The 12,461-nt window shown below is 37.6% G+C and overlaps 1 protein-coding gene across 1 annotated transcript in view; it reads left to right on the plus strand.

The window, feature by feature from the left end:
• Positions 1-12,461, plus strand: part of ARID2 (AT-rich interaction domain 2) — a 197,056-nt gene that overhangs the window by 180,476 nt on the left and 4,119 nt on the right. Inside the window, exons 19-20 of the mRNA XM_039461706.2 lie at positions 1,184-1,307; positions 1,392-1,483. Of these exons, the coding sequence (XP_039317640.1) occupies positions 1,184-1,307; positions 1,392-1,483 (216 nt within the window). The remainder of the gene's footprint in view (positions 1-1,183; positions 1,308-1,391; positions 1,484-12,461) is intronic.

Genomic DNA, 12,461 nt, shown 5'->3' on the forward strand with positions numbered 1-12,461 from the left:
TTAGTATTCAGAATTAGCTTAAAATAATTTAATATTCAGAATTAGTAAAAGTGTATTAGAAATACCTCCACTTCTCAGATATGAAAAGAAATACTGAAAGTCATGCAGCCAGTTACAGTGTCAGAAACAGGGTTTTCTCATATATGAGTCATTGTTCTCCATCACTGTCTCACCAGAGCACACAGATAATGATGGACTTTATCTGCTTGGCCAAAAAATCTACAGTAGTTTGAGTCTTATTTTACATAAAATCATCTCAGCACTTCTTTCATTCTGTGTCTTTCATAAAGAACAAATCTATAGTGAAAGAACTGACTGAAAGTATTAAGTAATGATGAAATTTAAGAGATGTAAGTAGGGCCGGGTGCGGTGGCTCAAGCCTGTAATCCCAGCACTTTGGGAGGCAGAGGCGGGTGGATCACGAGGTCAAGAGATCAAGACCATCCTGGTCAACATGGTAAAACGCTGTCTCTACTAAAAATACAAAAAATTAGCTGGGCATGGTGGTGCTTGCCTGTAATCCCAGCTACTCAGGAGGCTGAGGCAGGAGAATTGCCTGAACCCAGGAGGCGGAGGTTGCAGTGAGCCGAGATTGCGCCATTGCACTCCAGCCTGGGTAACAAGAGTGAAACTCCGTCTCCAAAAAAAAAAAAAAAAAAAGATATGTAAGTAATAGTTTGAAATGTAGTATTTGGCATAATTCCATGTTATCATACTCTCTTTTCCGGGAGGACCTGTATCAGTACGTTCTTAGGTAATACAACTTTACTCTCAGGTACCATTTAGAGAAATTTTGTAGAAAAATTTGTCGACTATTTTCTTCTTTGTTAAAATCTTCACATTATATCCAAAGATGAGAAAGCTGTAACTTTGATGCTATGTTGAATTTGTCTTGATTGCATACTTACACAGTACAGTAACTTTAAAGATGGAATATCTGTTGTTTGCTTTAAAATTGATAGATTGGAAAATAAAAGACTTGAAACTTCATCTTGATACTAAGAGCCCGTTCGCCTAGACTGTCACAGAGCATAAACATTAATGCTAGACCATTGGACCTTTAATCACCCTGTAAACACAATTTTAAAGTAATCAGCTTAAAGGGGTTGGCAGGATGGTCATAGTTGTCAGTCTGCTGCAGTATCATGTTAACTCTCTCTCTCTCTCTCTCTGACCAATTTAGGCAGCCAGCTGTAGGGGGCACAAGCTCAACTCCTAGAGCACAAAAGGCCATTGTGAATCATCCCAGTGCTGCACTTATGGCTCTGAGAAGAGGATCAAGAAACCTTGTCTTTCGAGATTTTACAGTAAGCATGCCTTGAAACCCTTATCTGTAAAAGTCTGAGCCCTGTATGATTTAGATCTTATTCTTTCTTCCCTTTCTTTTTAAGGATGAAAAAGAGGGACCAATAACTAAACACATCCGACTAACAGCTGCCTTAATATTAAAAAATATTGGTAAATATTCAGAATGTGGTCGCAGGTGAGTAGTGTTTTCCATACCCAAAGTGAATTTAGTTTATTTTATTTTTACATATAAGTTAATAAAATTAGATAACTACATTTTCCTTGTTGTTTTTCTCATCAATTTTGCAAATACATTCAAAAATTTATGCCAGGGTCAGGTCATCATGAGCTCTCAAAAGTCAAAAATAAATAGTTAAAACAACCAAAAGGTGGTCCTTTAAGATGTTTTATTAAGTTAATTTTTCTTATTGGCCGTAGAATTTAGGACAAACAGTAGCTCTACTAAAGAGGAAACTTAGGAGTTTATTGGGGGAGAACAAAGGAATTGATCATTTGAATCATGTGGAGTCCAAATGAAATTTAGTTTGACAGTTCACATTTTCATGTACTCATCAAAGTCATAAATAATGTTAAGGTGTATGTGTAATACTATGAAGTTTTAAAAGTTAACTTTCCAATGAACTTAAAGCAATAGAAAACTGAGGATTTTGTAGATCTACAGAAACCAGGAGAGCTAATTAATTCCTGAGAGAAAAAATATAGAATATTCTGTCAATTCCTTGTCTTCTTTAGTTACTTTTCTAGAATTCCTCCTACATCTTCACCTGACCTGTCCTGGGCTGCGTCTCTGAGAAGTTGTCCTCAGATGCATCTTGTGTTCCTCATAGTCACTTTCCATCTCAGGCTCTCCTTTCACATAATATTAGTTCTATCTCCTTAATATATTTTGAATTCATGTTAGTCCTTTCCTACAACCCTGTTTTACCTTGTTTTAGATCTTTTATATCTGTGTGTGTATGTGTGTGTGCGTGTGTGTGTGTATTTTATTGCACTTTAGGTTCTGGGGTACATGTGCAAAACATGCAAGATTGTTGCATAGGTACATACATGGTAATGTGGTTTGCTGCCTCCATCCCCTCATCACCTATATCTGGCATTTCTCCCCATTATCCCTCTCCAACCTCCCTACCCCCTGCTGTCCCTCCCCTATTTCCCTCCAACAGACGCCAGTGTGTGATGCTCCCTTCCCTGTGTCCATGTGTTCTCATTGTTCAACACCCATCTATGAGTGAGAACATGTGGTGGTTATTTTTTTGTCCTCTGTCAGTTGAGAATGATGGTTTTCAGGTTCATCCATGTCCCTACAAAGGACACAAACTCATCATTTTTTATGGCTGCATAGTATTCCATGGTCTATATGTGCCACATTTTCCCTGTCCAGTCTATCATCATTGGGCATTTGGGTTGGTTCCTGGTCTTTGCTATTGTAAACAGTGCCACAATGAACATACGTGTGCATGTGTCTTTATAATAGAACAATTTATAATCCTTTGGGTATATACCCAGTAATGGGATTGTTGGGTCAAATGGAATTTCTATTTCGAGATCCTTAAGGAATTGCCACACTGTCTTCCTCAATGGTTGAACTAATTTATACTCCCACCAACAGTGTAAAAGTGTTCCTATTTCTCTACATCCTCTCCATCATCTGTTGTCTCCAGGTTTTTTAATGATCACCATGCTAACTGGTGTGAGATGGTATATCAATGTGGTTTTGATTTGTATTTCTCTAATGACCAGTGATCATGAGCATTTTTTCATGTTTGGCCTCATGTATGTCTTCTTTTGTAAAGTGTCTGTTCATGTCCTTCACCCACTTTTGAATGAGTTTGTTTGTTTGTTTCTTGTAAATCTGTTTTCTTTCTTTGTAGATTCTGGATATTAGCCCTTTGTCAGATGAGTAGATTGCAAAAATTTTTTCCCATTCTGTTGGTTGCTGGTTCACTCTAATGATTGTTTCTTTTGCTGTGCAGAAGCTCTGGAGTTTAATTAGGTCCCATTTGTCTATTTTGGCTTTTGTTGCCAATGCTTTTGGTGTTTTAGTCATGAAGTCCTGGCCTATGCATATGTCCTGAATGGTTTTGCCTAGGTTTTCTTCTAAGGTTTTTATGGTGTTAGGTATTATGTTTAAATCTTTAATCCATCTAGAGTTAATGTTAAAGTATCAGGAAGTGGTCCAGTTTCTGCTTTCTGCACATGGCTAGCCAGTTTTCCCAACACCATTTATTAAACATGGAGTCCTTTCCCCATTGCTTGTTTTTGTCAGGTTTGTCAAAGATCAGATGGTTGTAGATTTGTGGGATTGCCTTCAAGGCCTCTGTTCTGTTCCATTGGTCTATATCTCTGTTTTGGTACCAGCACCATGCTGTTTTGATTACTGGAGCCTTGTAGTATAGTCAGGTAGTGTGACACCTCCAGCTTTGTTCTTTTTGCTTAGAATTGTCTTGGCTGTGCGAGCTCTTTTAGTTCCATATGAAGTTTAAGGTGGCTTTTTCCATTTCTGTGAAGAGGTTCATAGGTAGCTTGATGGGGATAGCATTGAATCTATAAATTACTTCGGGCAGTATGGTCATTTTCACAATACTGATTCTTCCTATCCATGAGTGTGGAATGTTTTGCCATCTGTTTGTGTCCTCTGTTATTTCCATGAGCAGTGGTTTGTAGTTTTTATGGTATTTTTTACAATGACCTTTAAACTGAATTTTCTAAGACTAAAAACTGGTTTCAGTTATAAAAGAAGAATATGAATTTGACTATATTGTTTTAAGATTTCTGTAACTTGAAGGTGAATAACATTTAAAGCTAAAGTGTTAAAAGGTATTTGTAATGACAGATGTTACTGTATTTTATCAAGTAAATGAACAAGAAAAAAATGTTAACACTTGAGTCGTTTTTTTTTGTTTGTTTGTTTGTTTTCCAGAAAAAAGGAATGTAAAGGTTTAGTAACCATATAAGAATACCAGTGTCTTCATGATTTACTTTATAACATTTTTTTCTACTTTTCTTTATTTCCCTCCTCACCCCTTATTTTTGTTTCATAACCTACATTTCAGTGAAACTGAGCTGCATACAAGTTCCTAATCACATTGGGCTCTTTCAAGTCACGCTTTGTACCTTTGTTCCACTGCTTATACTATTCTCTCTGCCTAGAATACCCTCCTCCCTGTGTTGCCCACCTATTGAATATCTGCTTACCCATCATGATTCAGCTCAGACATGAGTTTCTTTGCGTAGCGTTTCCTTTGTTCTATTCCCCTTCCCTACTGAGTTTGTTCTCCTCTATTTTTATAACATGTCTATCTTAAGACTTTTAATCTCATTGTTTTGAAAATGTTTTTTTATGTGGCTTTTTCCCCTATGGAACTATGTGCAGAGACTTCCTCTGATTAATCTTTATAGCTTGAACACTTAGCACAGTGCCCAACACATTATAATCTTTATAATCTCTACCTCCCATTCATCCTTTAAGATTCAACTCAGTGGTTACTGCTTCCTTTCCTGATATCTTCCTCACTATCTTAATCCTGACCTGGAGGGTAGTACATATTCCCTACTGCCCTATGCATTGCATGTTACCACCTTAGATGATGAGCTCTTGGAAGGTAGGGATTGAGTATTTTCATCTTTATATATTTAGTGCCTAGCATAGTGTTAGCAATATGAAAGTCATTCAGAAAATATTTGATAGACAAGTGGTGGGAAGTTCATTTTCTCCTAGCGTTCTGATCTGGAATTTGTGTAGAAAATTGGAATTCTTAAAACAACTTTGTAATTTTTTTAAGGGCCTCTTCTTGACATTGAAATTGCACGTTCTTAGGCTTATAGCAAAGCTTCTTTGCCTAGATCTAATAAAATGTTGAGTCAAAAGTTTTCATTTCACTGGTTTTGTTTTGTTGATTTTCTTCTTTTATTTAGGTCTAAACTTTTCAAGTATTTTTGGCATCTTCAGTTCCTGTAACGTTAGAATAGTAGAATCATACGAGTTAAGATAATCCATTAAGTCTTTATATTCACTCTCCCAATCCAGGTTGAAATCACCAGTGTAGAACTTCTGTTGAACGTCTCCACTGCTGGAGAGTTCTGCCTGAACAAGAATACTGGTAGAAAATCTGGCAGAACCCACATGTGTGAAGAGAGTGTAAAAATCAGGCAGCTGCAAAAGATAATTCTCTCTTGATATTTCTGTATATGGAATAGTATGAGGCTGGCCGTTGTAGCTTATGCCTGTAATCGTAGCACCTTAGGAAGCTGAGGCAGACAGATTCCTTGAGCCGGGAGTTCAAGAGCAGCCTGGGCAACATGGCGAAACCCCATCTATACAAAAAACTTTAAAAATTAGCTGGGTTTATGGTGTGCATCTGTGGTCCTAGCTATTAGGGAGGCAAAGTGGGAGGAGCACTTGGGCCTGGGAAGTGGAGGTTGCAGTGAGTCATGCTCATACCACTGCATTCCAGCATGAGCGACAGAGTGAAACTGTTTCTTAAAAAAAAAAAAAAAAAAAGAAGAAGAAGAAATAATGTAGAGTGTGATCTTTTAAACTGAAGAAAAAGTAGCTGGGTGCTGTGACTGATGGTAATCCCAGCACTTTGGGAGGCCAAGGTAGGCGGATCATGAGGTCAGGAGTTCAAGACCAGTTTGGCCAACATGGTAAAACCCTGTCTCTACTAAAAATACAAAAATTAGCCAGGCGTAGTGCTGTGTGCCTGTATTCCCAGCTACTCAAGAGTCTGAGGCAGGAGAATTGCTTGAATCCAGGAGGCCTCTGAGGTTGCAGTGATCTATGATCATGCCACTGCATTCCAGCCTGTGCAACAGAGCAAGACTCTGTCTTAAAAAAAAAGAAGAAGAAAAAAGTAAATAAGATACATGGAAATATGCCCTCATTATTATAGTAGAATATCCTGAACAGTAGGAAAATTCAGCATTTTTTTGAAATTCAGAATCTGATAGTTTGAATAATATAAAATGTTTAATGCATCTCATGTCCATTCTGATTAAGCTTGAGCTCTCAAGAAATGCATTATATTTGCCTTCTTTTGATGTATCTTTAGTGTGTAATACAGGGTCTTATGTAAAAATCAAATAGTACGTTTCTCTAATGAGCAATACAAAAACAAAATTAAAATGATTCCATTTATTTATTTGTTTATTGAGACAGAGTTTTGCTCTTGTCACCCAGGCTGGAGTGCAATGGCGTGATCTTGGCTCACTGCAACTTCCACCTCCCAGGATCAAGTGATTCTCCTGCCTCAGCCTCCCAAGTAGCTAGGATTACAGGCACCTACCACCACACCCAGCTAGTTTTTGTATTTTTAGTAGAGACAGGGTTTCACCATGTTGCCCAGGCTGGTCTTGAGTTTCTGACCTCCAGTGACCCACCTGCCTTGGCCTCCAAAGGCCTGGGATTGCAGGTGTGAGCCTCCGTGCCTGGCCAGTAATTCCATTTACAATAGCATCAAAAAGAATAAAATACTTAGGGATTGTTTTAAAGATGTAGACAATTTATACACTGAAAACTATAAAAGATTACTGAAAGAAATTCAAGAATGTATAAACAACTGGAAAGATTTTTCATATTCATGGATTGGAAGACTTAATTTAGGTGAGATGTCAGTACTCCCAAAGTGTCCTACAGATTCAGTGTGATCCCTGTCAAAATCCCAATGATTTTTGAAGAAATAGAAAAATTTAGTTAGGCATGAGTGACACGATTTGAGGGTTGCAGATGCAGTTTTCTGTTTTTGTCATACAGACAGGGAAGCTCTACTGCAGAGATGGTCAACATACCTAAAACCCAAAGAAACTTCTGTAAGAAGTGTGGCAAGCATCAGCCTCACAAAAGTGACACCGAATGAGAAGGGCAAGGATTCCCTGTATGCCCAGGGAAAGAGGTCCTATGATTGGAAGCAGAATGACTGTGGTGGGCAGACAAAGCCAGTTTTCCAAAAGAAAGCTGATGTGGGTTGGCTGTGATCCCCCAGATCTCATCTTGAATTCTCACATGTTGTAGGAGGGACCAGGTGGGCAGTAACTGAATCATGGGGGCAGGTCTTTCCTGTGCTGTTCTCATGATTGTGAATAAGTCTCACAAGATCCGATGGTTTTAAAAACGGGAGTTTCCCTGCAAAAGCTTTCTTCTCTTGTCTGCCGCCATGTGAGATGTGCTTTTCACCTTTTGCCATGATTGTGAGGCCTCCCCACCCACGTGGAACTGTAAGTCCAGTAAACTTCTTTCTTTTGTAAATTGCCCAGTCTTGGGTATGTCTTTATCAGCAGCATGAAAACGGACTAATATAAGGGCTAAAACTACAAAGAAGATTGTGCTAAGGCTAGAATGTGTTGAGTCTAATGGCAAATCTAGAGGATGCTGGCCATTAAGAGATGTAAGCATTTTGAACTAGGAGCAGATAAAGAAGAGAAAGGGCCAAATGATTCAGTTCTAAATTTGGGGATATTTTTCTTTTAATTTTGAAGAGAAAATGTTGAAGCTATAGAAAAATTACCTGTAGAACAATAAATGCAGGGATGATCTTACTCAAAAAAACAAAGAAAAATTTATACTAGCCAGTTCTAAATATGAGGATATTTTTCTTTTAATTTTGAAGAGAAAATGTTGAAGCTATAGAAAAATTACCTGTAGAACAATAAATACAGGGATGATCTTACTCAAAAAAAACAAAGAAAAATTTATACTAGAATTCATATGTAATCTCAAGAGACCCTGAATAGCAGAAACAATCTTGAGAAAGAACAATGTTGCAGGACTCCCACTTCTGATTTACTACAAAGCTAGCATAATCAAAACAGTGTGGTACTGGCATAAAGACAGCCATAGAGACTCATGGAATAAAAGAGAGGGCCTAGAAGTACGCCCTTACATATATGGTCAAATGATTTTGTATAAATGTGCCAGTTCTTCATTCAGTTAGGAAAAGACAGATGGCGTTTTCAACAGATGACATTGAAAAAATTGATATGTATATCAAAAGAATGAAGTTGGACACTTATCCTATGCCATATATAAAACCTAAACATAAGAGCTAAAACTATAAAACTCTTAGAAGAAAACGTAGGGCAAAAGCTTCATAATACTGGATTTGGCAGTGATTTCTTGGGATATGACACCAAAGACACAGACAACAAAAGGAAAAACAGACAAACTGGACTTCATCAAAATTAAAAACTTGTACATCAAAGGACACTATCAGCAGAGTAAAAAGGCAACCCATAGAATTAGAGAAAATAATTGCAAATCACCTGTCTTAATAAGAAACTAATATCCAGAATATATAGAGAATGCCTAACTACTATAGAAAACAGTAGGGCAGTTCCTCAGATAAACAAACATAGAATTATCTGTTTGATGAAGCAGTCCCACTTCTGAGTATATTCACAAATGAATTGAAGGCAGGGAATTGAACAGATGTGTATACACCAGTATTCATGGCTGTTATTCACAACAGCTAAAAGTTGGTGTGGAAGCAATGTGTCTATTGATGATAGACAAAATGTATTGTATACATACATTGGAACGTTAGTATTACAAAGGAAAAAATTCTTTTTTATTATAATTTGCATATAGTAAAGTTCACTCTTTTTAGTATACAGTTCTATGAGTTTTTGAGTTTTTTTTAAATCCTCGAGACAGGGTCTTACTCTGTTGCCCAGGCTGGAGTGCAGTGGTGCGATCATGGCTCACTACAGCCTTGACCTCCCCAGGCTCAGGTGATCCTCTCACCTCAGTTTTTGTATTTTTAGTAAAGACGAGGTCTCGCCATGTTGCCTAGGCTTGTCTTGAACCCCTGGGCTCAAGCAATCCGCCTGTCTTGGCCTTCCAAAGTGCTAGGATTACAGGTGTGAGCCACTGTGCCTGGCCTACAAAGGAAAAAAGAATCTGACTTAATGTTCTACGTGAATATACTTTTAGGATGCCATGTTAAGTTAGCATGAGACAAAAGGACAAATATATGGTGTGATTTCACGTATGAAATTCCTAGAAGAATCAAATGCATAGAGACAGACAGTAGAACAGTGATTACCAGGGGCTGGGGGGAGTTACTGTTTAATGGGTGAGCATTACATTATGAGACGATGAAAAAGTTTTGGAGATGGATAGTGGTGATGGTTGTACACAGTATGAATGTACTTAATGCCACTGAACGGTACACTTAAAAGTGGTTTAAAAAAGTGGTTAAAATAGAAAGTTTTATGTTGTGTATGTTTTGCCGTAATGAAAAAAAAACACAACAAAGGAAGAATTTGGGGGAAATGGGAAGTGACTGCTAATGGGTATTGGGTTTATTTTAAATATGATGAAAATATTCTAAAATTAATTGTGGTGATGGTTGCAAAATTCCATGAATATACTAAAAATGAGTGACTTTTTTTTGAAATGAGTGAATTGGGCCAGATGTGGAAGTTCATCCCTGTAATCCCAGCACTTTTGGAGGCTGAGGAGGTCAGATCATCTATCATCTGAGGTCAGGAGTTCAAGACTAGCCTGGCCAGCATGGCAAAATGCTGTCTCTATTAAAAAATACAAATATTAGCTGGGTATTGTGGTGTGCACCTGTAATCCCAGCCACTCAGGAGGCTGAGGCAGGAGAATCACTTTAACCCAGGAGGCAGAGGTTATAGTGAGCTGAGATCGCACCACTGTACTCTAGCCTGGGTGACAGAGCAAGACTGCATCTCAAATAAATAAATTTGTAAATATGTAAATAAATAAGATAGTATAGTGTGTGAATTATACCTCAATGAAGATGTTAGAAAAAATAAATTTTAAAAAACCAAACAGTGTTATAAATTTTAAAACCAAATATTTACCTACTTCACCACCCACTCCCCACCGCCAAGAGGGTAGCCTGCAACAATCTGAGCTAATGCAATTGCCTTCATTTTTTAAAACAATATGCCTTTGTTACTATTTCTTAACTTATCTAAGTTTACGCATTACTTATTGACTCCCCTTTGAAGGAATTGGATACTCTTATACCTCTCTTCTTCTTACTTTCCATTTTCCTCATATTATTGTTCCATCACAGGCTTTCACTAAATCTTAAGTCAGATATTATTGTTGGATTGTTTAATGATGAGCCAAGTGCTGTACCATTTCGTTTTTATTTCTCTTTTCCTTTTTTTTTTTTTTGAGACAGTCTCTCTCTCTCTCTCCCAGACTGGAGTACAGTGGCGCGATCTCAGCTTTCTACAACCTCTGCCTCCTAGGTTTAAGTGATTCTCCTGCCTCAACAGCCTGAGTAGCTCGGACTACAGGTGCCCACCACCATGACTGACTAATTTTTGTATTTTTAGTAGAGATGGGGTTTCACCATGTTGGCCAGGGCTGGTCTCAAACTCCTGACCTCTAGTGATCCACCCACCTCAGCCTCCCAATGTGCTGGGATTACAGACGTGAGCTAGTGTACCCGGCCTCCTTCTCTCTTTGTATTAGGCCCATAAAAAGCATGAGAGCCATGCTTTTTGCTTGGCTTTTTATGGGCCTAATACTGATTTTGCCATATATTTTAATATATTTCAGGCATATCAATAAGCTGTCCAAATACTGAAACACAGTTGTTAAACCTCTATCAGACTTATTTAGAATTTTTTTTTTCCTTGCAAACCACCCTTCTGCAGTGTAGAACCTTTCTGTAGTCTGGACTGGTTACTCTCTGGACCTGGTCCACATCTCTTCTCAGGAATTAGCTCCATGTTGAATCCCTTTTTGTTGAGTCCCATTTATTTCCTTTTCTTGTTTTACTCTCTCATCATGCAAAAGCAAATCCTTCAATATTTAAGACCCTGCATACCTAAAAATGACTGTAGTCTACCTTACTCTTGATAGTTGTTGGCTATACATCAAATTATAGATTGAAAAACCATTTTCCTTTAAAAATGTGAGAGCATGTGTATTCTAGCACCAGCATTGCTGTTGAGAAAACTAGTTACATTAATCCTTTGCATGTGATCTGTTTTTCCCCTTCTAGAAAGTGTTGTGATCTCTTTATTTCTAAATATTCTGAGGTTTCATGGTGATGATGCGTCTTCAGTGGGTGTTCTGTTACTGTTTTTATTGAAATCATTTCATTTTGATGGGTCCTTTCAGTCTGGAGATTTATATTTCTCAATAATGGAAACTTTTATGGTATGTCTCTTTTTTCTTTTTTCTCTAACTAGCTTTCTGTTTTCTCTCTGTTTAATCTATTTTTTGGAAATTTCCTTAATTTTTAAGAGCTCTTCATTGGTTGCCAGTTGCTACTATTTTATGACATCCTGTTCTTAGTGGTGTTTTCTCATCTCCCTGAGGATATTTACACTGGTATTTTTGAAGTTTTTTCCCCACTCTTGGGGAAGTTTATGGCTTATGGTTACTCTTTCCTTGTAATTCCTCAAATTTCTGAGGATTTGGGGATTTACTTCTTACCCCACCCTGAGACAGAGTCTAGCTCTGCACCCAGGCTGGAGTGCAGTGGTGCCATCATGGCTCACTGCAGCCTCCAACCTCCTCAGCTCAAGTGATCCTCCCACCTCAGCCTCCTGAGTAGTTGGGACCACAGGCACATGCCATCATGCCCAACTCATTTTTTAATTTTTTGTAAGGTGGGGTCGGGGGTGTCTCACTATATTTCCCAGTCTGGTCTTGAATTCCTGATCTCAGGCGATCCACCTGCCTCAGCCTCCCAAAGTTCTGGGATTAGGACAGGCATGAGCCACTTATGCCTGGCCAAAAATTAAATTTCTTTTACCCTTGGTACTGTTTTGAGGAAAGAATGGAAATAAACTTGTTTAAACTTGTTTTCGAAGCTGATTTGTATCCTAAATAGTTTTTACTGGTGTTGCTTAGAAATTACTTTTATTATTTGTTAAGGATATTAGAATTCAGTGTTTATTCTTCCTCAAATTATCTCAGAAAAATAATATGTGAATTTAGAAGTTGGAAGAATATCATTTTATAAAAAAACAAAGTAGGCATTTTTTTTATATTAAAACAGTGCTTATTTTTTAAAACCTCAAAAAATTAAACATAGGAATTTATATCAAAAAAAATTATTGGTTACTTTAAAATCATCTTAGTAGTTTCAGTTTATTCTTTCCAGTTTTATCCATGCAGTATCCAAATAAAAGAATACTTTTTAACATGTGGCTATCAATTT

This window comes from Saimiri boliviensis, chromosome 7 (assembly GCF_048565385.1).
Source record: "Saimiri boliviensis isolate mSaiBol1 chromosome 7, mSaiBol1.pri, whole genome shotgun sequence".
NCBI lineage: Eukaryota > Metazoa > Chordata > Mammalia > Primates > Cebidae > Saimiri > Saimiri boliviensis.